This window comes from Aythya ferina, assembly GCF_964211825.1.
Source record: "Aythya ferina genome assembly, chromosome: 12".
In the NCBI taxonomy this organism is placed as follows: Eukaryota; Metazoa; Chordata; class Aves; order Anseriformes; family Anatidae; genus Aythya; species Aythya ferina.
Window position 1 is genome coordinate 14,150,552 of NC_140308.1, and position 27,452 is coordinate 14,178,003.

At 38.5% G+C, this 27,452-nt stretch overlaps 1 protein-coding gene across 6 annotated transcripts in view; it reads left to right on the top strand.

The window, feature by feature from the left end:
* The window catches only part of ESRP2 (epithelial splicing regulatory protein 2), a 45,685-nt gene extending 20,471 nt beyond the window's left edge, over positions 1-25,214 (top strand). For 3 of the 6 annotated variants that reach the window (XM_084533376.1, XM_084533378.1, XM_084533380.1), the window contains 12 exons: positions 947-1,061; positions 1,800-1,898; positions 2,020-2,074; positions 3,375-3,485; positions 4,594-4,726; positions 4,887-4,929; positions 5,953-6,254; positions 8,293-8,514; positions 9,459-9,657; positions 10,861-11,053; positions 12,085-12,262; positions 23,829-25,214. In XM_084533376.1, the coding sequence (XP_084389502.1) occupies positions 947-1,061; positions 1,800-1,898; positions 2,020-2,074; positions 3,375-3,485; positions 4,594-4,726; positions 4,887-4,929; positions 5,953-6,254; positions 8,293-8,514; positions 9,459-9,657; positions 10,861-11,053; positions 12,085-12,262; positions 23,829-23,987 (1,809 nt within the window). In that variant the 3' untranslated portion in view covers positions 23,988-25,214. Of the gene's footprint in view, positions 1-946; positions 1,062-1,799; positions 1,899-2,019; positions 2,075-3,374; positions 3,486-4,593; positions 4,727-4,886; positions 4,930-5,952; positions 6,255-8,292; positions 8,515-9,458; positions 9,658-10,860; positions 11,054-12,084; positions 12,263-20,812; positions 20,925-23,828 lie in introns of all 6 variants that reach the window. The other 3 variants (XM_084533381.1, XM_084533379.1, XM_084533377.1) reach the window with 3 other exon arrangements.
* Positions 25,215-27,452: the final 2,238 nt, after the last annotated feature.

The window sequence follows — 27,452 nt, forward strand, 5'->3', positions numbered from 1 at the left end:
GTGTCACAGGGAAAAGGTCTAACCTCAGCAGAGGTGGTAGAGAAGTGCTGCTTTGTTTAGGCTTAACTTAAGTCATTGGTTCTGTGCAGAGCTATGGGTTTGTACCAAAACCTAAAATTGGTAGAAGCCACGTGTCAGTGTCCTGCAGAGAGTAAACATGCAATGACTTGCCCTGGAGAATGGCAGTTGTTTCCCATCTGCATTTATTCAGCAGGAAGCAGTACTACAGCTCGTTTGTTACTCCCATATGAAGCAGCAATTTCCTCTCAAGCCTGTCTTGCACAGGGAGAAGAATCTTGCCTTTGTGCAGGGTGGTGGCTCCCGAGTTAGCCTGCTTGGCAGGGTCTGGAGGAAACCTGCAGGAATGGGAGCTGCTGACATTTAAGGAGTCGACGGATCAACTGTATTTTTTTTCTTTTCTATATAAGGGCGGTAGTCATGCTGAGTTTCTACAAATATTCATCTGGCATTTGGGTTGTGCTAAAATTTAGCTCTGTGGCTTTTAATAAAAGCAAATACTTATGTAGGGATGAAGCAAGAAAGGAAACAATGGTGTTTAGCATTCAAATGTGATAGTACTATTTTTTATTTGATTTTGTTTTTTAAATCGGGTCACATGCTGCCATTCTGCAATATGGGTTGTGGGTAACTCTTTGTCCTTCCCACTTGAAAAAAATGGACTGAAACAAACAAAATAGAGCAACCCTATAATACCATGAAAGCAGTAATTTTGGAAGACTATGGAATTTGAGCTATTAAAAAGGAAAAAAAAAAACAAAAAACTGGTCTATCATAGACAGATGATGATGACATGCAACTATGTAGTTCTTGAGATTGCCTCATTCAGTCCAAAAGTATTAATCAGAATTTAATTGAGGACCCCCAAATAATTTAAAAAATATTAATCAGAAGGAATGTATACAAAATCATTTTGCCTTCTTTGTAGAACTTCCTGCTATCAGACTGCTTCTATTCCTTTTATGATCTGCGCAAAGAATTTCACACATGCTACCCTAGTTCAGCCGCCGTGAAGGACCAGACTATCAAGACCATGGCAGAATGTATCCTTTTGCTGCAGCTTTTGCAACCGAAGCAGTTATGCTTATTTAGGTTTTACCCCTGTGATTGTTATGGGTTTTATTCTACTGAGCTATGATGTGAATTTTAAAAATCTCCTAGGTAAAATTGATCAAGTGAGTGTGTGTGGGGGGAGGGAGGGGTGCCTGTTTGTAATATTTTTCTATTTTGACTCTAATAATGAGAGCTAAACCATATGTAATAAATCCATTACAAAATAAGTGAAAAAAAAAAAAACACACACAGCGTTTTTATTTATATTTGATCCTTAAAGGAAAGGCTTGGCTATCAGTGAGCTTCTTCAGGGTCAAGTAGCCTGCAAGTTTCCACTGTTTGCAGACAATTGTTCTCTGATCTAAACAAAACAAAACCCACCTCTACATCTAAATTTTAGGAGTATTGCTATGGCCCAGAATAATTTGGTTAAAGTTCAGTTATGTTTGAAGTGATAGGAACTTGTTTTTTTTTTTTTTTTTTTTTTTTTTTTTTTTTTAAACTGTTAAAGCTGAAATGATGGTAAGCTATCAATAGTTTTCAGAATGTTGACTGTTAAAGTGAATATTAACCAGTTTATGAGCAGAGTTACAAATGCCTAATGGTCACGTGTCCCTGCTAAGACCAGTGTGATTTGATTACCAATTCCATGTTAATAACAGGGAAGCCTTATGGCTTGTTTACAAATGATTGTGCAAGTCTGTTATTTTCTATAATCACCTATTTAGATCTAGGCTTAGGTACAGATGAAACAGAGGAGGACTTTGGCGTGTGGCAAGTGAAAACAATGGTGGCTATCATTTTCAGCATGCTCTCTGAAAGTTGCAGTAAGTGACCTGTTTATTCAGAATGTTGAAATTTTTCCTTTCTGTGTGAATCGACAGTGGTACTGTCATTCTTAAGTAATCTGTGACCCTGGTTATATTTCAATGTCCTGTTTTGTTGCAGATCATATATTTACTGAGCCTGAAACTGTGAAATACAAATACGAAACAGGTCCATGGTAAGTGCTGTTGTTACAGTTCATTACAACCAAAGCTGAGCTTTGTCTACAAGGAAAGATTCCAAATCCTTCCTTCCATCTCTGTGAAACTAGGTTGATTCCTGAGAACAATTACAGCATGTTTGGAGGTCTGGTGCAGACAGACCGTAGCTGGTATATTGAATGCTGTACGTTTGTCTGTCTTAAAAGTCACTGCAAGTAAAACGCTCTTTGCTCACTAGCTTCTGTTTTGAATGGCAGTGAGGCTGTCTTATCTTACCCAATGGTGAAGAAATATTTGTGAACTTTCCCTAAGTCAACAGGGGTAATGGCTGGCACACCCTAAATGGAGCTGAACTACATTACATGGTGCTTTTGAAGAGTTGTCTAATATGCTGAATTGCAGACTGTCTTACAAGGCTGTGGTTGAAGCAAATGATTTTTTTTTTTTTTTAAATTGTTTTGAGATCCTGCTTAAGGGATCTTTTTGTATTACACAAGTGGATCCCTTATGCTTCTGTGAAAGTCTTGATGTTAATTATTTGCTGTCTAGACAAAGTGTAGTTGGACATCCTTTTAAACAGATTCCTAGGTTTCTGCTTTGTGCAAGTGACAAAATGGAAGCTATTGATTAGCAGACATGTTCCTTACCCAACTGCAGGTGTTTTGTCTCTTCAGTGTGCTCATTAAAATGGGCGTGTCTCTACCCTATCTTGATCAGTATTACAGTTTAGGAGACACTTTGATTTTAAACAGATTTCTTGCTGAGAACTTGGTCTTTAGATGGATGGAAACTATTCCTTACATGAATTAGATTTCTCATATTCTACAGAGATAAGCTCAGCTTTTCCATGTTTTTTTTTTTTTTTTTTTCTTCTAATCTAAATTGACTTTGGATTTTGGGAGACAAGAAACAGAATAGTTCTTTATTTTCAAATACATTTCAGGAACTGGAGACTTACACATCTGAAGCATAAGTAATGTATATTCATATTTAAGACTTCCTTGTAATCATCTGCATTAGATTAGATTAAATTTGGAAGTTCCTTATTTCTTCACTTTGAAACAACCTTCTTATTTTTCTTAAGGAACTGCTATGTGATGACAATACACTGCATCTTAGGTATTGTGTATATAAAGGAATTACCCCAGTTATTGTTCTTTACTGAAAGGAGTAGCAGAATTACAAGAGTCTCAACTACAAATATGCTCTGTTTTTTCAAGTTAAATGACTTGTAAATAGGAACTTGAAAATATAATGGAAAACCTAGATTAAAGCTTAATTTTGCTTTTTTTTTTTGTTTTGTTTTTTTCTGTGCAGTAGTAAATCTGAAACGGTGGACAATGAGACAGTAATACGTGCCAGAGGTTTGCCATGGCAGTCTTCAGACCAAGATATTGCCCGATTTTTCAAAGGACTGAATATTGCTAAGTAAGAGAATAAGAATTTGTCTTGCCTTTATTGCTTGGTCTTTAATATCAAATGTGTTTAATATTTAGTGTGTGCATTCTCTCTCACACACATGCATGCACAAAAGTGCTTTCTTGTATCTTTCCCACCTCCAGCACCTTCCCACCCCATGTTCATAACTGAATAGGTTTCACCAGCTTAACTGTGCGAGAAAGAATTGAGAATGAAGGCTCTCTGGCTCTTAGCCGTGCAAATCACAGTTCCTGGGTAAACTAAGGCTGGAGATGTGATGGCCTTACCTTACTTAAAAAATAAATAAATTTGTGTTAGAACCAATCAGTTGGATAGTAACATACTGAAAGATGATTCAAGCTTTGAGACTGTATCTGTCCCATGTTACTTTTAGGAAGATGTGCATGCAAAATACCGTACTACTTAGACAATGCTCTATCATACATACAATGACAACTGTACAAAAAGACCTCTATTATGCACTCCCACACACCCTCCCCAGCTCCCCCAATTCAATCCTGCCAGCTTAGGAAAAATATATTCCTGTGTTTCTATTGTATGTTATTTCTAGCTTGCTAACGTTGCATTTTAGGATGATATCAGCTCTTTTGATTCTTAAAACCTCAGATAAAAATTGATTTCTCTGTGAAATTTCTGTGTCAGAGAAGGTAGAAGATAATTGTTTTTGATCTACAAATGAGTAGACCAAGGCTTGGAGGGGTTTCAGAAGCCTGTTCTAAGTGTTTTTTTTGTTTGTTTGTTTGTTTGTTTTTTTATATACTAATATTTTCTAGAGTAATCTTGTTGCCTGCTTGGAAGACTTAAAAGCCAAATAGATTCAGAACCTTCCAAGTGCTCTTCAGAAGAAATTTTCATTATTGTTTTCTGTGGGTGTGTGAAGTGATTCTAATGTAACATACCTGCCAATGTATATTCCAGGTATTCAATGCAGAGTAAATATGATTGATTTATTCCTGTAGGTGTATGAGGAAATTCAAACCTGAATCTGAGACGATAGGAAGGGGTTACAGAAATACACCTGCATAGAAGTTGAGAAAGTGACAAACAGCATGAGATCCAACATCTCACTTTTTATTTTATTGGGTTTATATTCCAGAGGTGGTGTGGCCCTTTGTCTGAATGCTCAAGGAAGGAGAAATGGTGAAGCATTAGTTCGGTTTGTCAATTCTGAACAGAGAGATTTGGCACTGGAAAGACATAAGCATCACATGGGTAGCAGATACATTGAGGTAAAAAGTAACGACTTGAAGCAAATCTTTGGAGAGCAAAGAGTATGGTTTTGAATGAGAACTGTGCATGCTCCTATATTGCTCTAAATAACAAAAATACTCATACATGAAATGGTTGAATATTGTAATTTTCATGTATGGATTTTTTTTTTTCTTTAAGGTTTACAAAGCAACAGGGGAAGAATTCTTAAAAATTGCAGGAGGTAAGTGATGCTGGAGTTCAGTATAATTATTCAAGTTCATAGGCACATTCTAGTTCTGATACCTCTCTGTTGTGGTTTAACCCGGCTGGCAGATAAACACCACACAGCCATTCGCTCACCATCCCACCTCCCTCTCTGGGATAGGGGAGAGAAATGGGAAAGTGAAGCTTGTGACTTGAGATAAAGACAGTTTATTAAGACAGAAAAATAATAATAATAACAGTGGTGATAATAGTACCGCTACTAATAATGCGTACAAACAAGTGATGCACAATGCAATTACTCACCACCTGCTGACCGATGCCCAGCCTAACCGCGAGCAGTCTGGCCCCCCCACCCTGGCTAGCCACCCCTATATATTGTTCAGTGGCATGCCATATGGTATGAAATACCCCTTTGGCCAGTTTGGGTCAGCTGTTCCGAGTCTGTCCCCTCCCAGCTCTTGCTGCACCCCCAGCCTGCCCGTTGGCAGGACAGAGTGAGAAGCTGAAACGTCCTTGGCTTGGTGTAAGCACTGCTCTGCAACAATTGAAACACCAGCATGTTATCAGCACTTTTCTCATCCTAAGCCAAAACATAGCACCCTACCAACTAATAGGAAGAAAATTAACTCTGTCCTAACTGAAACCAGGACACTGTCTTGGCTGAGGACACAATTAATGAAGTAGCTTTTCCTGTTTTGCTTTCTAAGAATCTTTGACCCTGTGAAGTTTTGGTTTCATGTGGTTGCATTTGAGCTGTGATGTTTGTAGGCTGGGCTTGGTGTTTGGGAGGAAGGGGAACCTTTGCAGCAGAATTGTCTGTATACCTCACTAATCTCTTCTTTGTTCCAATTTCATTAAAATGTGTAAGACTTTAAGGGTAAGGAGGTCTCACTTCAAAATAAATTACTGCGAGTTAATATTGTCTCAGGTATTGTGTGTGTTTGTTACTAGCTACTTACCTCCTGTGTTGCTCCTTAATGCTTTTCTGTTCCTCTGTCATACGGAATTGGCTGACCGTATGTTAATATCTTCCTACCAGGTACCTCCAATGAAGTTGCCCAGTTTTTATCTAAAGAGAATCAAGTTATCATCCGGATGAGAGGCCTTCCATTCACTGCTACTCAGGAGGATGTGTTGGGGTTCCTGGGGCCAGAGTGCCCGGTCACAGGAGGGAAAGAGGGACTTCTCTTTGTCAAGTACCCAGATGGCAGGCCCACAGGAGATGCATTTGTATTGTTCTCCTGTGAAGAATATGCACAGAATGCACTTAAAAAACACAAAGAAATTCTTGGAAAACGTTACATTGAACTCTTCCGGAGCACAGCAGCAGAAGTCCAGCAGGTTGTAACTATTGGCTGTGAAACTCAAAAGAGTTAAATATTTATTTAAATGATCATACACCCATTGTAGACAGTCATGCAAGTTGTCTATATCAAAGATGTCAAGCTCCAGATAGGGCAACATGTGCTTACTGCTTGGCATGGAAAAGGGTACAGCATTGTTTTGTGTTTTTTTTTTTTTTTTTTTTTTTTCCATTTACTGCCACTTTTTTTAACATTCCCCAGATCATGAAGTAAAAACCATTGGATAATTTTCTTCCACTTAAAGATTGACTGAAATCTCAAAAATAATTCTAAAAATGTACCAGATTAATAGTATTTCAGTAATACTGATTTGAAGTCTGTAGTATTGTCTTTAAAATCTGTTTCCCGTGCACAGAATTTAACATGAAATTCTAATCTGGCTACATCAAAAGAGCTTTTCCTACAGTTCTTCTGTTGGACACTAAGAATTACTAGGATGTATCTGATATTTGGTGAAGGGAAGTGATATATCTCTCTTCCTAAGATAATGTATTTCATTTTTTTTCTCCTTTTCTTGACCAGTTCTTAATCACGATCATCTTCTTAAACTGGTAAACCACCGTTTTGTTTTGGCACCTGCAACTTGAACCTTTATAAAACATCACATACTAATTTTTTCTTTGTGACAGAATATTTCTATACTGATAATGCCAAAATCGTGGGAACCATTATGAGATTTCATCTGGCCTTTGCGTAAACATTGGCTATAAAGCTTGCATACAGTTACTGTTTGTTACTATCTGAAATGAGAAGCTTTTTCCATAAAAGTGATGGGGTATGGGAAAAAATATCCACATATGCAGACCTGCCATTTACCTATAGTACTGTTGCATGGAGAATACAACAGTCAAGAATCTGATAATGAATATTATGAAGACTAAGCAAAATGTCATGGTGAAACTTATTTTCTCCTCAATTTTGCTTTGCTGAAAAAATGAGGCAAAGTCCTCAAAGGAACAAAGCCACCGTGTTCACAGTGATCGGATCTTTGTTCTTGTTTTTGTTAGGGAGACCTGGATAAAACCCATGCTCCTTCAATATGTCATTACTTCTTCCTCTAGGTCAGTTTTCTAAGGTGACACCCGAGTTTTTTACTGCTTGAGCAAGAGATGATTCTTAGGGAATTAAAGGCAACTTGTTTGTGTAAAGACAGCTTTCATCTATTTAAATTAACACAAAGTGATTGCAATATTCTATACGCAATGAGGGGAGATTTCTGGCCTGAAATGTGCTACAAGAATAGATTCTTGCAAAAAAGCTTCTATCAAGACAAACTCAATAGGCTTGATCGTTATTGACAATACTAAAACTTTATTATCTTTGCATTGGTGCCTCTTTCAGTGGAATGTGTTTATTTCTGATAATCACTGCTAAATATGTCTTTCAGCAATAAACCCCAACAGCAAGTTATGTTCCCTCTGTCACAAGGGGATGAGTCAAGAGAAAATAAAATGTTGAGACCAAGGTCTCCTGTAGCTTTTATTTTTTTTTTTATTTTTATTTTTTTCCAGAAGCCCTGTACTTCAGCATGGTTGTTTTGATTAATTAAGGTGTTTGTTTATTAACCTATCAGGTCTATGAAAGAATTAGTCTTTTTACTTATTATTTATTTCAGATCTCAGTTCTTTTAAACTAGATGTTTTTAATTTACTGTAATTTAAGTATGAAGTGTAAGTGACAAGACTGGTGTATTAGTGTGAATGTTGTTTTCAGATGTTCCTTTTGGGATATGCTAAAATGTACTGTAATCTGCTTTTAACTTTATTGTAATAAGTTTAGAAAGGTCTGCTATTAGTGTCTAGCAAATTAAATTTATCAGACTTTTTTTCCTTCAGAGTCTGAAACTTTCAAATGCCCAACAGGAAACTGTCCACAGTAATCTGGTTCAAGAAGGCATTTTCTCTGATATTGGAAATGGATTTATTTAAACATATGAAATACTATTGTGAGAACTGATTTGTGCTCAACCAGATGATGTGTAAATCTCTATCAGTGTCTTTTTTTATTCCCTACAGGTACTCAATCGATACATGTCAACACCTCTTATTCCCACCCTCCCAACTCCCATCATTCCTGTCATACCCCCACCATACACAATTGCCACGGGTAGCATACGTGACTGTGTCCGGCTCAGAGGCCTTCCTTACACTGCTGGCATTGACGACATCCTGGAATTTATGGGAGATGCCACAGCTGATATCAAGCCCCATGGCGTTCACATGGTCCTTAATCAACAGGTAACAGCATTTTGCACAGGAGAGCTGACTTTCCAGTTACTGAACCAAATTAGAAGTCATGGTAGCTTATTTGCTATGCTTTAGGTCTTCCGTAACCTTGACAAAATACTATCTTCTGCTTGACTTTTTCCTTTCTTCCTCAGCACTTCTCCCTACCTTCCCCGTACATGCTTGCTTTTCTTTCTATATCATCTGTATGCCTAAAATGGAGGAGGTTGAAGCCTGTGGCATGTTTTCTTTGACTAATAGCTTTGTCCTTGAGGCTGCCTTAAATATTCCCTTGTGTTTCAGTCAAATTCTGGAAATACACAAGATGGAAATCGCTCATGTAAGATGGCATATCTGCCCTGTTCAGGGTTTGTGCTCAATCACAGCTGTGTTCTATAAGCCCATTTGTGGAAAAATCATTTTTTTTTTTTCTAACTTGATTAGAGACTTATCAGGGTTTAAAGGAAGCTGATAATTGAAGTTATGTTTTGGATATATTTTAATGATGTAACCATGAGAATTTCTTTTGTTCTTGTCATCTTGTGTTAAAAATATACTATTGGTCACAGAAGCATTGAGGTATTATCCTTAAAGGAAACAAATGAGGGAGATCTACTACATCTCTACCCTCTGGAGATGCTTAAAATTCAAATGGAGAAGACCATGAGTGGTCTGATGTAACCTGAATGTGTTAGCTAGCTCTGCTTTGGTTTGGATAAGAGGCCTTCAAATTCTGTTTCCATACCAAATTATTCTACGTTTCCTTCTGGAAAAAGGAAGTAGTATTAAGTTAAGGGTGCTGGCTACACAAGTCTTGCCTTTGCTTCTAAAAATAATTGTTGACTTATGAGGAAGAACAATAATTTGCTTCTCTAAGAACAAAATCTTAATACTTTCTGTGTTTCTTGTGCTCTTGTTCTAATAACACTTTGATTTAAGATTTTTCTTTTTCATAGGGACGACCATCAGGTGATGCTTTTATCCAAATGAAATCTGCTGACAAAGCCTTTATGGTGGCTCAAAAATGTCACAAAAAAATGATGAAGGACCGTTATGTGGAAGTATTCCAGTGTTCGGGAGAGGAGATGAACTTTGTTTTAATGGGTGGCACTTTAAATCGTAGTGGCTTATCCCCACCGCCATGTAAGTTACCATGTAAGTCTGCAATTCTTCTGCTCTCTGCTGCTAAAGGCTGATATGTGGTAGGTGCTGAAGCTTTGTGGCCTTTCACCTTTTGACTTGGGTTTTGCCATGATCAATAATCATTCATCTGTATACATGCTGAGATTGGAATTGTTCCCTTTGGGCAATAATGGGACTGATTGGAGCCATTTTTATTGTATTTTCGGTGGTGAATAGAGGGCAGCAAGGCCTTGCCAGTGAAATTGTTGCACACTTTGCTTTTTATGGGTGAACTGTTCTTCTGAGCTCTGCAGTAGACTCGCCTGTAGTGAAACCTACTTGGAATGAGAGGCATTTTTAAAAGGGGGAGAAATTTTATATTCTAGCTGCCAATGAGTGCTCCTGCTATCTTGCCTTAGAGCATTGAGAAGGTACTCTTTGGGCTTATTTTTGAAGGAAAGCACCCACTGGGATGATATGCTAGTTGGGAGGATTTTTAGTTTTTCTATTTTTTTTTTTTTTTTTTTTATTAAATTGTAGTGAACTTTATTGTGGAACTATAATGGAACTTCGCTGTACCATTCTAATTAGTCTCACTACCAAATCACAAAACAGATAACAATGTGTATCTGCAAAATGGTAAAAAGCAGCCAAATATACTATTTAAAAACAATTTGACTGCACACTAAGCTTTGTGTTCTTATGCAAGTCAGGTATTTGTGTGTCAGAATGCCTCAGACTAGTGATGTAGTGTTTTTTTCCCTGTTGTGTTTCTTAAAAACTTTTGTTATATCCTAAAAATACTTTTTGAAGCTGCAGTAGGCTTACATATGAAAACTTGTGGTCAGCAGTTGTAGATGCCCACACATAGCTAATGTTATGGTTCTTTTGTCCCACAGAGTACAACTTCTGTTAGAAAGAAAAAAGGGGTGTGTTGGTGTGCACGCCTGCTTTCTCTATGCATATGGCTTTATGCTTTCTTTGAATAACTCTGAAGTCACCTGCTTTCCATGTACATATGGACATGGCTGCTCAGCTTGAGGAGTTGTGATTTCTTAGGAATTGCTCATTTCAAATGCACCAGTTGTCATTCATGGTAATGCGCAGGGGTCTCCTGGAGAGGGGCTAGAGAGCAGTCACATTAGGATGAACAGTTCCTTTCCTACTGCAGAGATCTCCATTCTGATTCTTTTTTTTTGTTGCTGTTGTTGTTCTTGTGTCCTCGTTTGTTTTTAGGTCTCTCTCCACCAGCTTATGCTGCTTTCCAAACAGCAGCTGTGATCCCAGCAGAAGCAGCACTCTACCAGCCACAAGCCCTCTTGCCAGCTGCCAGGACTCCCCAGGCATCAGCTGCTGCTCCTCCAACTGTTACCTACTACCCAGCTCAGGCAGCTCAGCTTTATATGAATTACACAGCTTACTATCCCAGGTACCCTCTAGACTTAACTGCTTCTCTTGCCATTTCATCTCAGTGGAGTAAGCAACTGTGCATTTGGTCTGAAATTTGTACTTAAGGTGTAGACAATCTTAGGAATTTGTTGACATTAATCATCAGGGAAAGTAACCCTTTTGACTACTTTTCTGTGGCTTTATAATGAAGTTCAGCTTTTCTATAGGATTTGGTTGCATCTCGTGATAATGTTGGTGTATTGTTTAACAGCATTTTTGGCATTGGGGTGATATCAAGGCAATTCTATTTCTTGACCAAATGAGAAACTGTGTAAATACATGCCTCTGTCCTCCTCTTGGTTTGATCTTGTACTTACAGTACTGTTTCTATACTAATACTACGCTTAGTACCTCTGGTAAGTCTGCTAGATATCTTGTATCAGTGAGACCAAAGAACTTCTTCACATGTATAAGCAAAGCAGGTATCTCCACCTTTTCCCTTCCCACTGATATTATCAACATGGCTTACTGAAGTCTGGTGCTCAAGTCTGTGGGGGAAGAGTTTGTTCATTGACGTTTCCTAGGCTTGTGACACTAACCTGACTACATAGAAAATTGCTAGACAGGTCTCGACTGGAGATATTACTTCTTTTGTGGCCTAAAAGCACTAGATCTGGGCTCTTGGCTGTTTCTTTTACTATGATTTCCTCCTGCCTCCTGTCTGTATGATTTTATTAATGATCTTAGAACAAGTCATTTGTAGCTTCTAGTTTTCTCCTCCACAATGAAGTAACAAGTACCACTCTTAACCTCTTCGACTGCAAATGCTAGCTATTTTCCTCTACATCTCTTCCCCAAAAATTGTCAAATGCTGAAGAAAAATAAGGGAAGTCAGCAGAGCAGTCCATATCAAGGCTGTTTCCTCGTGTTTTTTTTTTTGTTTTTTTTTTTTTTTTGTGCACACGCCTTTTTTGTCTTATTCTCAATTTTTTCAGTTTCATCTTTGCGTGTTCCAGCTACTAAAATCAGTTACTGGTTTTCATAACAATCTTGCCCCTGTTTCTCTTTCAGTCCTCCAGTATCTCCTACCACAGTTGGGTATATCGCAGCTCCTCCAGGAGCTGTAGCTGCTGCTGCCACTGCCACCCACACTCCAATTCTGCCCCAGCCTGGAGCATTAGTCCGTATGCAGGGCTTGCCATATAACACAGGAATGAAGGAGATTCTCAGTTTCTTCCAGGGATACCAGGTTAGTATGCAGTCTCTCTCCCTGATGTTTTATTTGAATTTATTTGATCAGCAGATATCAAACTGAACAAGCCTATGCTCTTGGAAATTGATGAACATATTCACAGCAGACTGCAGTTTAGAATTAACATTTGCCTTCATGCTTATAATAAGCATGTCCAAATTTGAAAGCAGTGATCTAATGCGTGGATATAAGACGTGTTAAAGACTGCTGAGAACAAAGTTCTAGTACAGTAGGCTGCAGTGTAACTCACCACACCTACATTACAAAAGGAGAGACACTGGTGTCAGACACTCTTGCATGGACTATTTATTCTGGTTACAGGAAGGAACATTTTGCATTATGCTGTAACCTAAAGAAAAAAATGTATTCTCCAATCCATGGGATACTGATAGCAAGTATGTTAAGTGCTTATAGATAACTTTGGTCAGTATCTACTGATTTGATACTCTATCAGTAGGCAAACACATAGAAACTTATCTTCTAGAGGAACATTTAAAGAAAGAAAAGCACCATATTTGAATTCAGCAGCACATATTTGAATTCATGGATGGGTCTTTCCATGTCTTCTTCCTTTCACCTCAGAAGATACTGTATCTACATCCATGTTTTGCCATCACATATTTGCTAAAAGGAAAGATAATTGAGTATGGTGTGTTCTGGTGAGTATTTAACCTCTTTGGATAACAGCATTTACATGAATACCAAATCTGTCCTAGTACTACTCAGAAGCCCTTATTTAGAATTTCTTGGTGGGTCTCAAACCACTCTTCAAGTGAAAAGAAGGCAATTTTTACATGAGTTTGTCCTTCAAACTTATGTAAGTTGGTTAACAGTGGTATTGCTGAAGGCTGAGATGCGGAATTTTTTTTTTTTTTTTCATGCAAAGAAGCAATTTTTTTCCCCCCAAACGTTGCAGCAGTAATGATCCATTTCTTAACCATTCACAGTTTACCTTTTTCTAACTGACTGCTTTTTGGTGGATGGATGTATGGATGGTGGTTGTATTAAAACCTTAAGTGTGGGGATAGCTTACTTCCTAAACTGAAATTCAGCTATAAGTGTAAGTGTGCTGTTGAAAAATGACTTGAGTCTGTCTATGCATGGAGCAGGTCAGTGACTTACAACATCTAGTAGCCCTGGCATCCACTAGATCTTCAATTTAGCGAAGCGGGACTCTGGGTCTGGTGCTGAATTAGAGCTTTTCCTTATTTTCTGAATTTAAAGAGTAGTTTCTAGCCTTTGTGTTAAGCAGTTAAATGTTTCAAATGAATGGAAATTTTACCACAGTGTGAAAGCTATTCATATTCTTCTGCTGCAACCTCTTGACATCATTAGTTACTGTTATTAAATTGGTCACCTCTTTGATTTCTTTAGAAGATGTTGTCCAAATGAGATCGGGTTCAATATCTTATAAAGGAGCCAAGGAATTATTTTGAATTGTTCTTGGAATCCCGCATGTGGTAATACTAGTTTTGTACTCCCTCATTCCTTTAGGGGAAAACAGAGGTGGTGACTTACTGTACTGGGACAATATTATGTCTCTGGAGGAATAACTAATCTTTTTTTTTTTTTCTTTTTTCCCCCTTCCCTCTCTCCTCACATTATTTTTTTCATTTTCTGCTGCTGCCCAAGGATGCATTGCACGATGCTTCTGGTCATTTATAAAGTGAGCCCTTAATAATCGTCAGTGGTTTTGGGCATGGTTTTAATTTCTGCATAACTAATTGATGTTGGTATTCAATGGGCTTGGGAAATAGATCGGAAAAGCTGAGATTAAAGGGTGATTTTTTTTTTTGTCTTTGTATGTCCTTGTCTGAAAGGAGCAAGTTTTAAGTTTTAGTTCCTGCTTTATGCTCTTCTGTGTTCTTCCTTCAGTCTTCATGGGCTCCATATATTGCATGTATTCACATGTTGTTATTTAAGTGAAAACACCTTTCATACCAGACCTGCCTCTTAAGAGAGAGAGTTTGCTTATTATGGCCTTCAACAAGCTAGTCTCAATATCAGTACATGCTTCTAATCTTAAATTATTTAAGAATCTGCAGATCAGCACTTTATCACTTACTTTAATTTTCATTTATTTTATCAGCACTAGGCTCTTGTTTAGTGATCCAGTAGCTTGTTTTCTTCTTGAAGTTATGCATTCTTATTTTTATTGTTAAAAATCCCTTCCAGTTTGTATGTGTTTAATGTATCTAGCATTAAACAACCTTGAAAAATCTGTGAAATTTTAATAGTAAATCTTGGAGATGGGTATTTTCCCCATCACCTTTCATAATGTTGTAGTGCACTGTAACATTCAAAATTGCTAATAATACTTTCTCATTTAGTATTTTTTCCATGTTAAACTGCTTTTTAGTTATATTGTAATGTAACTGGGTCAATTATTTGACTGACTACGTAGCTAAAGGATACTCGGGTGGAGTGGGGGACAAAAAAAACCCATACAACCCTTAAAATCGAAAGGACATAACAGTAGCTGTTGCCCTGACGAGTCCTAAAACACCAGCTTCTCAGCAGGTTTGCTGGTCTTTGGGCATTAATTTGAAATAAGGGATTTATGGATGTTTACCAGAAACTTCCTTTATTGTTCGAAGGCTTTAATTGTGTAGACACTATTTTAAAGTTGAGAAAAAAATAATCTGTCTTTCAGACCCTATTGGGAAAAGCTTGAGGAAAATGTGGGGCAGAATAGCAATAAGATGCAAAGGACTCATCAGTGTTGGTTTTGGCCATCACTCTGCATATCAGTAAGTGCAGCGAGAGAAATCAAGCACCTAAGGAAGGAACTAAGTGTTGGGTGATGGTTTTATATGAAGTCATGTGTCAGAACAAAGCTGATCACCATATGGACATTATTTAAAGCCTTCTGAATTTGCTGAAGAAAAGGCTAGGCTGGAAACGTAAGGACTCCTTTGTGAAAGTATTTTTGTGTAGAACACGCTTAAAATCAATATTTAAACCTGTAGTAGACCTAAGTGCCTTTTATCTTCGGCTAAAAAAAAATAAAATATTTGCAGTATATTAATCCTCCAAGTCTTTGGAGACCCCAAATTCAAGGCTTGCTGGGGTGGGGAGCTGTGCTTAAAACAAGAATAAGGAGGTGTAGGGGAACGGATAGATCGCTAAGTTCCAAGAGCATTAACCTTTCTCCCTTGTATTAGAATAGCAGGCTTCATTGGTATGGACTTGTTTAAGGATTATTTTTTTTTTCTCCCCCTATGAAACGCATGCTTGAACAAAGAGGTGTTCTCTTTCCAGTGGGTTCCTTTTGAAATCTGACACTTCACAGTCTGAGAGGGATACCCCATTGTCTGTGTACCAATTCTTAGTGTAGAACCTTCTGCCTAGGGAAGGGAAAAGAAAGAGGATGTGATAAAATACTAGTAAGTGGGAATTCTTTAAGTCAGCTGACAACACAGATGTGTTATGTTTACTCCCATGCAGCTGGAATATAGAGTGTTACTTGTTTTACTTTGTTCCTAAAAGTCTTCCATCTGGAAATACTGTCTGTATGGAGAAGGCATCTGTGAGAATGGGACTAGCAAATTAACAGTTATACCTTCTGCCTGGTATTTCTTGCTATTTCTGCCAACTCTTTTGCCAAAGGTTGCAAACACCTAGCCATCAGATTGGATTCTTTATGTTCCAGACTTACTGTATCTAGATTTATTTTATTTTTTCTAGATTTTTTTCCAAAGCCTTGGAAAAATGGCTGGACTAAAAAAGTGTATGCAAGGAGAAAGTGTAGTATTCTACTTATTTGTTAGCCAATGTATCCTTGGTTCTTATCTGAAAAAGCTTTGCACTACAGAAAGTATAGCAGATAGTCTTTCTGGGAGGTGCTACCATACTGGAAGTATTGGTTGGTCATCTCTAGGAAAAGAGGAGTTAGTGTTTTTTAATATACATCTGTCATTTAGTATAATTTTAGTCTGTTGTAATATATACTATTTAATATTAAAATAATGGTGGTATTTAATATACATGAGTTGAAAACTCTCTGCCATTTCAAATGTTAATACCTAGAAGGGTAGATAAAGAATCAGAGAATGGCTTGGGTTGGAAGGGACCTTAAGGATCATCTGTTTCCAACCCTCCTGCCATGGCAAGGGATGCCGCCCACTAGATCAGGTTGCCCAGGACCCTATCCAACCTGGTCTTGAACACCTCCAGGATTAGGGCATTTACAACTTCTCTGGGCAACTTGTTCTAGTGCCTTACCACCCTCCAAGTGAAGACTTTAATATTTTACATTTGTAAAGTAAATCACTGGCTCTATGAAGAAGCGCCATGTCCTTCAGGAAAGATTATTTTGCTTTAGCTGTGACACTGTATGTCTGTCAATAATGGTCTTGTCACTGTATGTCTTAAGCTATGAAAGTCACTACTGCCACAGGGGAGCTGACAAGGGAAAAATGTAGGAAATGGGGAAACAGTCTTTGCTATTCAGCAGCATCTCTCCTAGTCTGCTGCATTTTTTTTGGTCGTTATGTATGCATATTCCTTCTGGCATCTTGCTGTAGAATTAATTATTGACCCCAGGACCTTATTTGGTAACTGCTTACAAAGGTTCTGTTCTGTTTCTTTCTCCTAGGTTAGTTTCCCACACCTGGCTTCCATATGTAGCTTTCATCTTTCTTTATCTTGGCTCACATCTCTAAAAATCACTGAAAGGGGTCAGTATAGCACCAGGGCACATTCTGGTAACTCAGTGTTGATGTCCTTAGCATCTGAAGTTGACTTTTGTAATGGAGCATTTTATTTAACAGTGGTATTCTGCGTATTCTTCCTTACTAGACTAAGCAAAAAAAAAAAAAAAAAAAAGGGGGGGGGAAGGAAAGAAAATTTTCTTCAATTTGTCTCAATTTGTTTCTGCGTTCTCCTTAAGTAATTCTAGGAAATAGGTCACTCCTGTTCATCTTCTGTGAACATTTGAGAATATCCAGTTTAATAGGGTATGATGAAGAAAACTTTGGTAGACATGTATTTCATAGATAAAAGTAATGGCTTAAAAACTTAGTTTTGCTACTGTATCATTCCAGTAGACTACTAGATTTAACACTGCATTTGACATAGAATCACAGAACAGTTTGGGTTGGAAGGGACCTTAAAGCCCATCCAGTTCCAACCCCCTGCCATGGGCAGGGACACCTCCCACCAGCCCAGGCTGCCCAAAGCCCCATCCAGCCTGGCCCTGAACACCTCCAGGGATGGGGCATCCACAGCTTCTCTGGGCAGCCAGTGCCTCACCACCCTTAAAGAATTTTTCTAATATCTGATCTAAATCTACCCTCTTCTAGTTTCAAGCCATTTCCTCTAGTCCTGTCACTGCGCTCACTGACAGTCCCTCCCCAGCTTTCCTGTAGGTCCCCTTTAGGTACAGGCTTCTGTAAGGTCTCCCCAGGGCATACTCTTCTCCAGGCTGAACAACCCTAACTCCCTCAATCTGTCCTTGTAGGAGGGGTGCCCCGGCCCTTTGATCATCTCTGTGGCTTCCTCTGGATTCATTCTAATAGGTCCCTGTCCTGGTGCTGGGGGCCCCAGAGCTGATAGCAGGGCTCCCGGTGAGGACTCACAAGAGCAGAGCAGAGGGGGACAATCCCCTCCCTCACCCTGCTGGCCACACTGCTGTTGGTATAGCCCAGAGTACGGGTGGCTTTCTGGGCTGCAAGCACACTTTGCTGGCTCATGTTGAGCTTCTCATCAACCAACACCCCCAGGTGCTTCTCCTCAGGGCTGCTCTCAATCCATTCTCTGCCCACCCTGTATTTATGCTTGGGACTGCCCTAACCCGGGTGCAGGACTTGGCCTTGTTGAGCTTCATGAGGTTTCACACAGGCACAACTCTGAGGTCAGGATGGGAACCCTTCCCTCTGCTGTGTCGATGGCACCACACAGCTCGGTGTCACTGACAAACTTGCTGAGGGTGCACTCAGTCCCGCTGTCCTTGTCACTGACAAAGACAATAAACAGATGTATGAGTAAGAGCTTCTGAATCACAGAATCTTTCAGGCTCAAAAGGACCTCTTTGGATCATCTAGTCCAGCCCTCCAAGAGCTGTGAACTCAGGAGGGGAGGTGAGAAATCAGCAGGTCTGAGGAAAGAGGCTGTGTTTCAGCTCAGAGAAGCAACGAAGATGGGAATAAGGTGATGATGAGGGTAGTGGAGGTAGGAACAGGGAGGTCTGCTTTTAATTTTATTTGAATTTAAATTAAAGGGGGAACTATTGCAGTGGATGGTAACTTCTTACCAGTTACTCGTCTGTTAAGGGTGGAACTTTGAAGTACAGTATGAAGCTGTGTGTTGTCTCAGGTCTCAGCAACATTTATACCAGAAACAGCCAGAATCTAGCTCGGTGAACTTGTAACTGGTCATATAGGGGGTTAAATCACTAGGTGGCGTTTTTCATATCTAAATGGAAACAGAATTGAGCCCACCACCAGAACAGTATCTCCGTTCTGAGCAATGGGATTGTAGAATCACCCTTGACTTTATACTGTTTATCCTGGGTCATTTGATTTTGTTTTGTTTCTATGGATTTATAAAAAGCAGACAGAACTGGAAGTATTCATGTTGGTGTATTTCCTCAGGCAAGGCAGGGTAGTTCCTATTTCATTCACAAGGAATAAGAATTCCCCCACTTTTATTTCCTATCTTGGTCTACAGTACTACTCTTTGTAATCCGTAAGTCTGAAGACTTTACTATCCTGCAACTTCTGTTTTAATTACATTTTGTCTCTTACTTTTTTTTTTCTTGTGATTGGAACTGACTTCTAGTTTTTATTATTATTATTCCTTTTTCTGTTTCTTTTTTAGGCCTAGGCCTAAGGTCCGACAACTTTGACATTTCTGTGCAGGGTAATTTTCCCACTTTCATGTTTTCCTCATTGCTTATGTGTTTGAACACTCTCCCTTACTAGAGACTATAGACCTTTACATACTGTACATCTGTTGATAATCTAAAGTATGTACTATCTTGAGACATTCCTTCCAAAGAGTAAACTTACATTTTGTAGACTTGTTTCAAGGGCAGGTCTGGGAACTGATAAATCTAATATTTGCACGGTCTGGTTGCCCTGGCAGAGGTTATCTAGAAAATACTTCTTATATTTGTCTTTTACTTAATGGCATGGGTCTAGATGTGAAGGTGGCTAGAATCCAGTAGTAAAAATTCTGGGAGGTTCTTTTCTTTAATGTTCTCTGGGCTCTTGGTTGCTCTCTGTGGAAGGTGTGTACTGTGATGGTGGTTTTGTTGTGGTTTTTCTTTTTTTATCTCCTTTTCAACTTCACTTTGGATGGATACAATGTGTCCTGTACACCCAAATATGATATAATTTTTCCCCAAGCTGGCAGGAGACTTCTTTGTACTATAGGAATATCAAAGAAGGCAGCATAGTATGTGTACATTGTATGCCAGAAGCATACAATGTACAATCCTCTAAAATGTTAATGCAAAACAGCCATTTTAGGGAGATGGGAGAACTGAAAGGATATTCTAGAGCTTGAGTCATACTAGACTTTTTGTCTTCTGGATTACAGGAACTGTTGCAGTAGCATGTGTTTGTAGCATGTGTGAATATGCTCAGTCCCTTTCTGGAATATGTCATTTTGGAGCGATAAGATATAGATAAAAAACAGTGTTTTGTATTCCTCACGATCTATTTTCTGACTATAGATTTCATATTTGTAATAGGCCCTCCAATAGTATACATGATTACTGTTCAGATGCAGGGTCTCAAATTTTTGTTAGATCTAACCCACAAGTGAGGAGGGTTTTGTCTTGTTTCATTGGTGCAACTGTACTGTACAGTCACTGTTTTTATTTGAAATATTCTCCCACAAACCTGTCATGATGCAGTTATACTGTATAGTTTATTCCTTTTTCTATTCAGTATGGAAATAAGCTATATTAGTATAAATGCTTTTAAAAAATATTTCAAGTGCATTCATGCTGGGACATTGTTTTTCTTTATAGACTCTACCAGTATAGTTACAGTGCAAGTATTGTATGCAGCTGAAATGCATATCACTCTATGCTAGAGAAGATGCAGTTTATTTCCATGACTGCAAAAAAAAAAAAAAAATCTGAATGAGATCTGTACACTTCTTCTAATCCCCCGCTTCAGTGTGCATGCTGGAAGATGGTCAGCTGTCCCAATGAGTCATTACTGGAAGCAAGATCATGCAAACTTAAGAGTTTTGTTAGCTGATACTAAAGAGTCATAAGTATAACAAAAAAAAAAAAAAAAAAAAAAAGGAATACTTCATGGTCTAAACTGTTTCCCTCCTTAAATAGGAGCTGCTCAAATACACAGTTCAGAATATTCCCCATGGGCTTTTACTGTAAATCTATTCCTACAACCAATTCAGTTGATGTATTTTATTCATCTTGCTTAAAAATGGTGTCTGTCAAACTCACTGTCTCCTGCCAGTTGTTGTAGCTGATGCTCTTAATTTTGGTTGCAAATGATGGTCTGTGTGGCTTGCTGTACCAGAACTGTTCCTTCTCTTGTTGATTTATCATATATCACACTTGTACTGTAGTATGCACCCGATGACTACAATGGCCTTATTCAGCTGAGCGATCAAGCAAGGAGTGTGTTACAAGCACCGAAAGAGTGGGTCTGTTTGTAACTCTTTGTAACTTCCGAAGAAGGTAAGATGCAACTGGCAGAAACTGGATCTCCAGTGGTGAATGGGAAGGGAAAGAAGGGCTTGTTGATGCAGAGCTTTCTTGGTGTTTTTTTTTTTTTTTTTTTTTTTTGTTTGTTTTTTTTTTTTTCCCCTTCTTAGCTTGCATTGGGATCCTTGCTTTAATCTTTCTGCTTTTGTCCTATTAAAAAATCAACTAACCTAAGCAAATAGGTCAATTGTGATCTGTAGTTGTTGGGATAGTAGTGGTGGAGGTAGTGTGATTGTCTGGTTTTGCTCAGATGGTGTGCTAGACTTCCAGAAGAGCTGATTAGTGCTTATTTTCATGTGAAGCTTTCAGTTCAGTATTTTACTTTTAACATGTCAGTGGAAGATGCGTTTTTCTTGCTACAGCTACAGAATGTGTGCACAAAACAAACAACAGACTTCTGGCTTTCTTTTCTATACTGTATAGCTGTGTAGAGGTTATTTTTTTCTGTTTCTTGATCTCACTAATAAAAAGTGAACTACATACTTTCTTTTTTAGGAGAGGCTTCTTTAGTATAGTGGCTTTCTAATACAACAAACTAAAATAGCTGATAGCACTACCATATACTTCTTAAAGGCATATCATTGTGACCTAGGCGGAGTTCATCACTTCCAGATACTATTGTATTCCATTCAAAATGCTACTGATTAATTACTGTGTTTTTTACCATTTTTTTGTACTGAAACTTTTTTCAAAAAATAAAAAAATAAAAAGATAACTAAATAATACATGTTAACAGCAGTATCTTCATAGATAGCATAGACAACTTGCACAAAATCACCATCCACTCAGTTGTTTTCAAATTAGTTGGGTTCTCATGCCACTATTAGATCTACTAAGGAGAATACAGAGTAGAGGCTGCATGGCCTGGTGATGCACAGAATAATACCTGGCAATATTCTGAGCATTTTTGCATTTATGTGGCATTGGACAATCTGTTTGTCTCTCTTGTTTTACTCAGATTATCTGGAAATCCAGTTCAGCTACAGGGTTCTACGATGTATTAGTTGGAAACAGGCTTTGGCTAGAAAGTAATTCATGGAGTAGCTCAATTCTGTGCAGTCCAAAGTAGCGTTATAGATACCACTCTTCTACTAGCAAACCATTCAGGGAAAAAAAAAGTATTTGTACAGATTTGAATCTATTTTTTTAATATAGGTACATAAAGAAATCATGTTTCTCTCAATGTAAATCAGAATGTAAAGCTGTTACGTAGGTATTAAAGAACATGAAGTTTTTTTTTTTGTTTAATGCCTATGTTGCTTCTGGAATATGTGGTCTTCTCTGTTAACTTTCTATACAACTCTAATTTACTAAAATAAAATTAATTTTTGGGTCCTGGCGCTAGTGTTATACTAATGCTGCTTTTTAAACTACTTTTTAAAGCGGTTGTATGTGCTCAACAGGCTGACTCTGCTTCGTATGTGTTTTTAACTTTGAACTTCAATATTGAACTTAACTCATGACTGATATTATAAAGATTAATATTAAAGAGCTATTTTAGAGCAGGCTGTCTTTTTGCTCAGATTGTGGCCCAAACCGAACTGTGTACAACTTTCTCTTTGAGCACAGCGTTTTTCTGAAATAAACTAAATTTATTTCTAAACCTGAACTGGGCTTCAGACATGATGTATTTATTTGTCTATGAATTTCTTTCTGCATGCTATTTCTTGATTAACTTTAATTCTGTGTGAAGCCAGTGCTAAATGTCTATACATTCTTTTAGTTTCTGAAGTGTACTGATGCTTATATCTTAAGAATACCTCTACTGCATGCTAAGTGTTTGGGTGGGTGAAGCTCTGGCAAGTATTGCTTTATTTTTGTATGTTTGAATGCAAAGCTGATCAGAAACTACTACTGATAATAACTGAGAAGTCTAGTATTGTGGTATACTAGGCATGCACAAATTCTATTTTAAAAATCTTAAATATATTAGATCTTCATAAACTCATGAGGACATATGTCACATGAACTTAACTTGAATCAGGCTGCTACTCATAAAATGGTTGGTTTTCCAGCACAGATTTTGTTTTGTCTGGTACTAATCTTGTATGCTGAGCTTTTTTGATCCTCCAACCTTTTGATTTTGAAATTACACGCAGATTCATTTCTATCCAATGTACAAATGGCACTTCTAAACTTAGCCTGGAAGGACTTCCAGTGTGTTGTAAGAAATGGCTGGGGTACCATAGGGAATACAGACACATCTGCTTTAAACTCAGTATTTTGAAACTGTCTTTTAAGAATTTAGGAGGGCAAATGCACTCCACAATTCCAATGACTAAATAATCTAATTTTCTATCTTGTCTTTCTTATCATCCTTGAAATTATAATAAACATTTCTTTGATTCAGTAAGACCTGGTGTAGTGCTTAGACTTTCACTGAGCAATCTTTCTTGCTCTTTATATCTGTGTTTTAAGTTCAGCTAATCCTCCCAACACAAAACTCTAATACATCTCTATCCATTTTTTTTATTTTTTTTTTTTAAACTTTGCATGCGAGTATCTGCATGCGTTCATAGCCTTTGTCACTTGCTGGTAGTCCCCATAGTACAAGAATTATTCACTGAATGCCTGGTCTTTCTTGCTCAATTTACCCTTTATTAACAACTAAGTTCTTTCTGGTCAACCTCTAAACTCAGTTACTTGTCTAGCAAAATCTCTGCATGGAATTGTCTACATCATTTTGTTCCAGCAGAATAAGAGCTGCTGATTCTGTTGATCTTTGGTCCATCTTCTTTACTGTTCTTGCATACAGAATCTCTTTCCACAAACACAGGAGCGGAGTGAACCTGGTGCACAGCATTTAAAAACTGCATTTCTAGGTGTCATCTTCGGCCTTAATAGTTTATTTCCTTTTGTCTTCTTGTACCCTTGCAGCTCCACACAGATTCCATCCTCGTGCTTTACAACTTTAGTGGCCAGCCCAGCGGAGAGGCACTGGTGACTTTTCCAAGCCTGGATCTAGCTAAGAAAGCAGTGGCTGAGAAAAACGGACAGCTTCTGGGAGGCCACTGTGTAGAACTGTACCTGGTCTAACCAAACACTCTCTGAGGGATGGGAAAGAATGTCGCACTGAACACCGTGCCCTTTACAAAATAAGGAGTCTTCCCTTGCCACCCACGCAGCAGCAAATGTGCCTTTTCAGCATGATATGTTGGAATGTAGAGTGGTACATGTCCTGTATTTAATTAGAAAAATGGCGTATTGTATGCCAAAGATAAAGTGAAAAGAAAAATTATGCAGTTAATTTACTTAATCTCTAATGTACTTGTTTGAAAATAGGCAACCCCCCTCTTGGCATCTAGTTAATTCTGAAGACAATCTAATAGCACTTCAGCTATCACAGCCATGGGAGAAACCTATTGCCTGTTTAGTAGCATTTGAAGTGGAAAGCGAAGCTCAAGTCATTCAGATTCTTCTTTGTTTATTTTTTAGGAGTTTACACTTGGCAAAGTGTCTGGTTTTTGTAGAGTTTAAAAGTCTTTAGAGAGGGCTTTTGGAATGTGTAGCATTCCCAATTCAAAGCATAGATCCAATTGTTTTTTGTTGTTGTTGTTCTGGACTGGAAAATACCAGGATACTGGACCCCAAATGCAATTGTGATTTCTCATGTTTTCATTATATGTTTTGCAAAAGCCATATTTGTCTTTCCTACCAGTGTACTGCTGCCAATGTGTACAGCAAAAAAATAAAAACAAAGGCAAAACCAGCAAAATGTTCTCTTCCCAACCATAACTCCCTGACCCCAACCCAAATTTTTAATCTCTACAGGACAAAAATGGCACATAAACCGGAGTACTAATAAGTTATATTTTTTTATTTAAGCATAATAGCTTTCAGATACTGTATTAAAGATTTTGCTCTAGTTTATGTGCATGCAATTTGTTTACATCTTTAAACTACTTTATTTGTATATTATGAAACAACAAGATATGTTGAAATCTAAATCCTCTAGTGCATGCTTCTTTCTTTTTCCGTGTGTATATACATAAGCTAGAAGTACTTTTACGTCATGTAGCATGTGTTTAAAAAAAAGACATCTGCTGTAGAAGCACTAAATGACTTTGTTTTTACTGTGCCTTACTTCAAAACTATTCCAAGTGCAATACCAGCAGAGCAAAATGTAATGAATCCTGTTGTGACATGTTCATGGATGTCTGGATTGATCTTTTTTGTTAGTGTACAATTTGAGTTGTACTTAAAAGAACTGAATGATGTATGCTTCTTTATATTACAACAAATAAAAGAGATGCTTACGATGTGTATTGGTTTTTGAGAGCAACTTATACTTTGTTTTAATGCAATTTCATGGGCAATCACTTTCTGCTAAGTAAGTTTTGCCTATTTTTTTCTTCCCCATAGACTTAGATGGGCACATATGTCTTGTGAGATGGTATGGTTTTTCTTTTTTTGTATGTTCTGGCAAGCCTGAAATGTACATGATAAATATTTCCCTTGCAGTGGACCACTTCTCAGGCAGTGCAATGCAACTGTTATATGCTTAGCGCTCTCATTCTGGTGCCAGAGAAAAATGAGTATTGAACTTGAAATTGTGTTCACTTCAAAATTTCATTGACTAAATGGGTCATTCTCTCTTCTCTGCAGAACCCAAAATGCTACATTTCTGTCATGGCAGAGCCAGATAACCTTTCTGTAGCAAAAATGAATGGGGATATCTGACTAATATAATTGGGTTTGTTTCTGGTAAGAACCATCCCATGTCAGATGCCACTTCATCACTAAAATCTCCTGCTTGAAGTGTTACTGCAGTTGGCTGGGACTATGAAGATATTTTACTTTGGTATTTTAAAGTGGGAATGCATTAATCTGTTTCCAAGATTTGTCTTAAGTCTACAAAAATATTACTGTTAAAGTATCCTGCACACTAGACAGGAGAATGTTAATTATAATGGTGCAGTCTTTGTGCCTTTGTGGAGAATAGTTCTCAGTTCTCCCTCCTAAAAATTTTGGGAATCCCTATTTTGAGCAATACAGAGGGACCTACCAGGCCATTTTTTACACTGTTATGTTCTGCCACCATCCAGTTGATGATAGCTTGCTTGTGGCTTTGTGTTGAGTTGAAAAGTCTTATTTTTCTTATACCAGCCAGCCTGTCTAGGACTTGTGCTTGTCTGTTAGCTAAAACGATGCTTAATCTACTTAAAAATGTCACTTATTTATTTTTATTTTTTTTAATTTTTTTATAGCTTCTTCTACTGTTGTTTATACATGCTTTCTTCCTTCCTTGGCAGGCTGCAAGATTTGGAAGTCTGCAGTCCTGTGCTTACCTGAACAGAGGTTACAGCCCTAAAGGCTGTATTGAGCTTTTTTAAAATAAAAATTATTAAAAATAAGAAAAACAGGAGGCTTAGTTAATGCAGTTGTTCTAATCCCTGGTTAGAAGGAGATGCTGGAAACAGGTTACCAAAATTGAACTCAGCTGTTTCATGCTTTGTGGCTGTGTGTATGCATAAAACATAACATGGGGGCTTAGAGTCGTATAAATTTAGGAAAATATTCTATACATTTTTCACTTTTATAAGCTACACTGAATGCTGGGGCACTGCCAGCACAGCCACCCTCATGAGGGGCCTGACACCAGCCCCACTCTGCAGTTATTCTGAGCCTTGTTGGTCGTGTAGCAGAAAGCAACAAAGGAATTAACAATGGTGCATTTGAGTAAAACGTATCTTTATCCAGCGTTTAATATAAAGATGCTAACAAACTTTGGTTCCCCCCAGTGGCCTCAGGCTCCTTCACCCCTCAGGGCCAGCACTGCTGTGCTCGGGGCCTTGCTGGGGGCTGCCCCAGCCGTGCTCCCGCTGCCGTCCCCTCAGGGCGGGCCCTGGGATCGTTGGTCCCCTCAGGCCCTTGTGGCGCCCCACTGTGCCCGGCTCCTTCTCGGCGGCCACCGAAATGAAATTAATGAAGAATGATTTTTTTTTTCCGGAGGGGTTGACTGTAGGGCTGGGGGAGGCAGAGGAGTGGTGGGAGAGTGCGGGGAGCCTTCCTCAGCCATGTCAGCCTCCATCAGTTGTGTCCCCGTCTGGTGGTCGTCGTCTGCCCCCTCCTGCCGTATGCCCAACAAGACTGAATGTTTGCCTCTGTCATTTGAAGTGTTCTTGTGACACGTTTAGGAATAAAACCCCGTGTGACTAAGGCCTCCCTTCCTGGCCTGGTGGATGCCACCCAGCAGGCTGTCCCTGAGGGTTTATGTGCCTCACCTGTGGAAGGGGAGGGAGGGGTCGTGTAATTTGGGTGCTGGAGACCTCAAGTACAGCAGGTAACTGCTAGAAGCTGAGGTGAGCTCACAGTTTGGCTGTGCTTCTGGAAGCAACATGCACCAGAAGTAGTGTCAGGACTGTATGAAAAAGGTATTAATCTTCTCAGACTTGATCCCCAAGCACCTTCATCATGCCTTCAAATGGGGGCCTACATCGCTGGAGAAGGCCGGGAACTTAGGGTAAGGCCTAAATCTGTTTTCTTCTATTTGATGCGTGT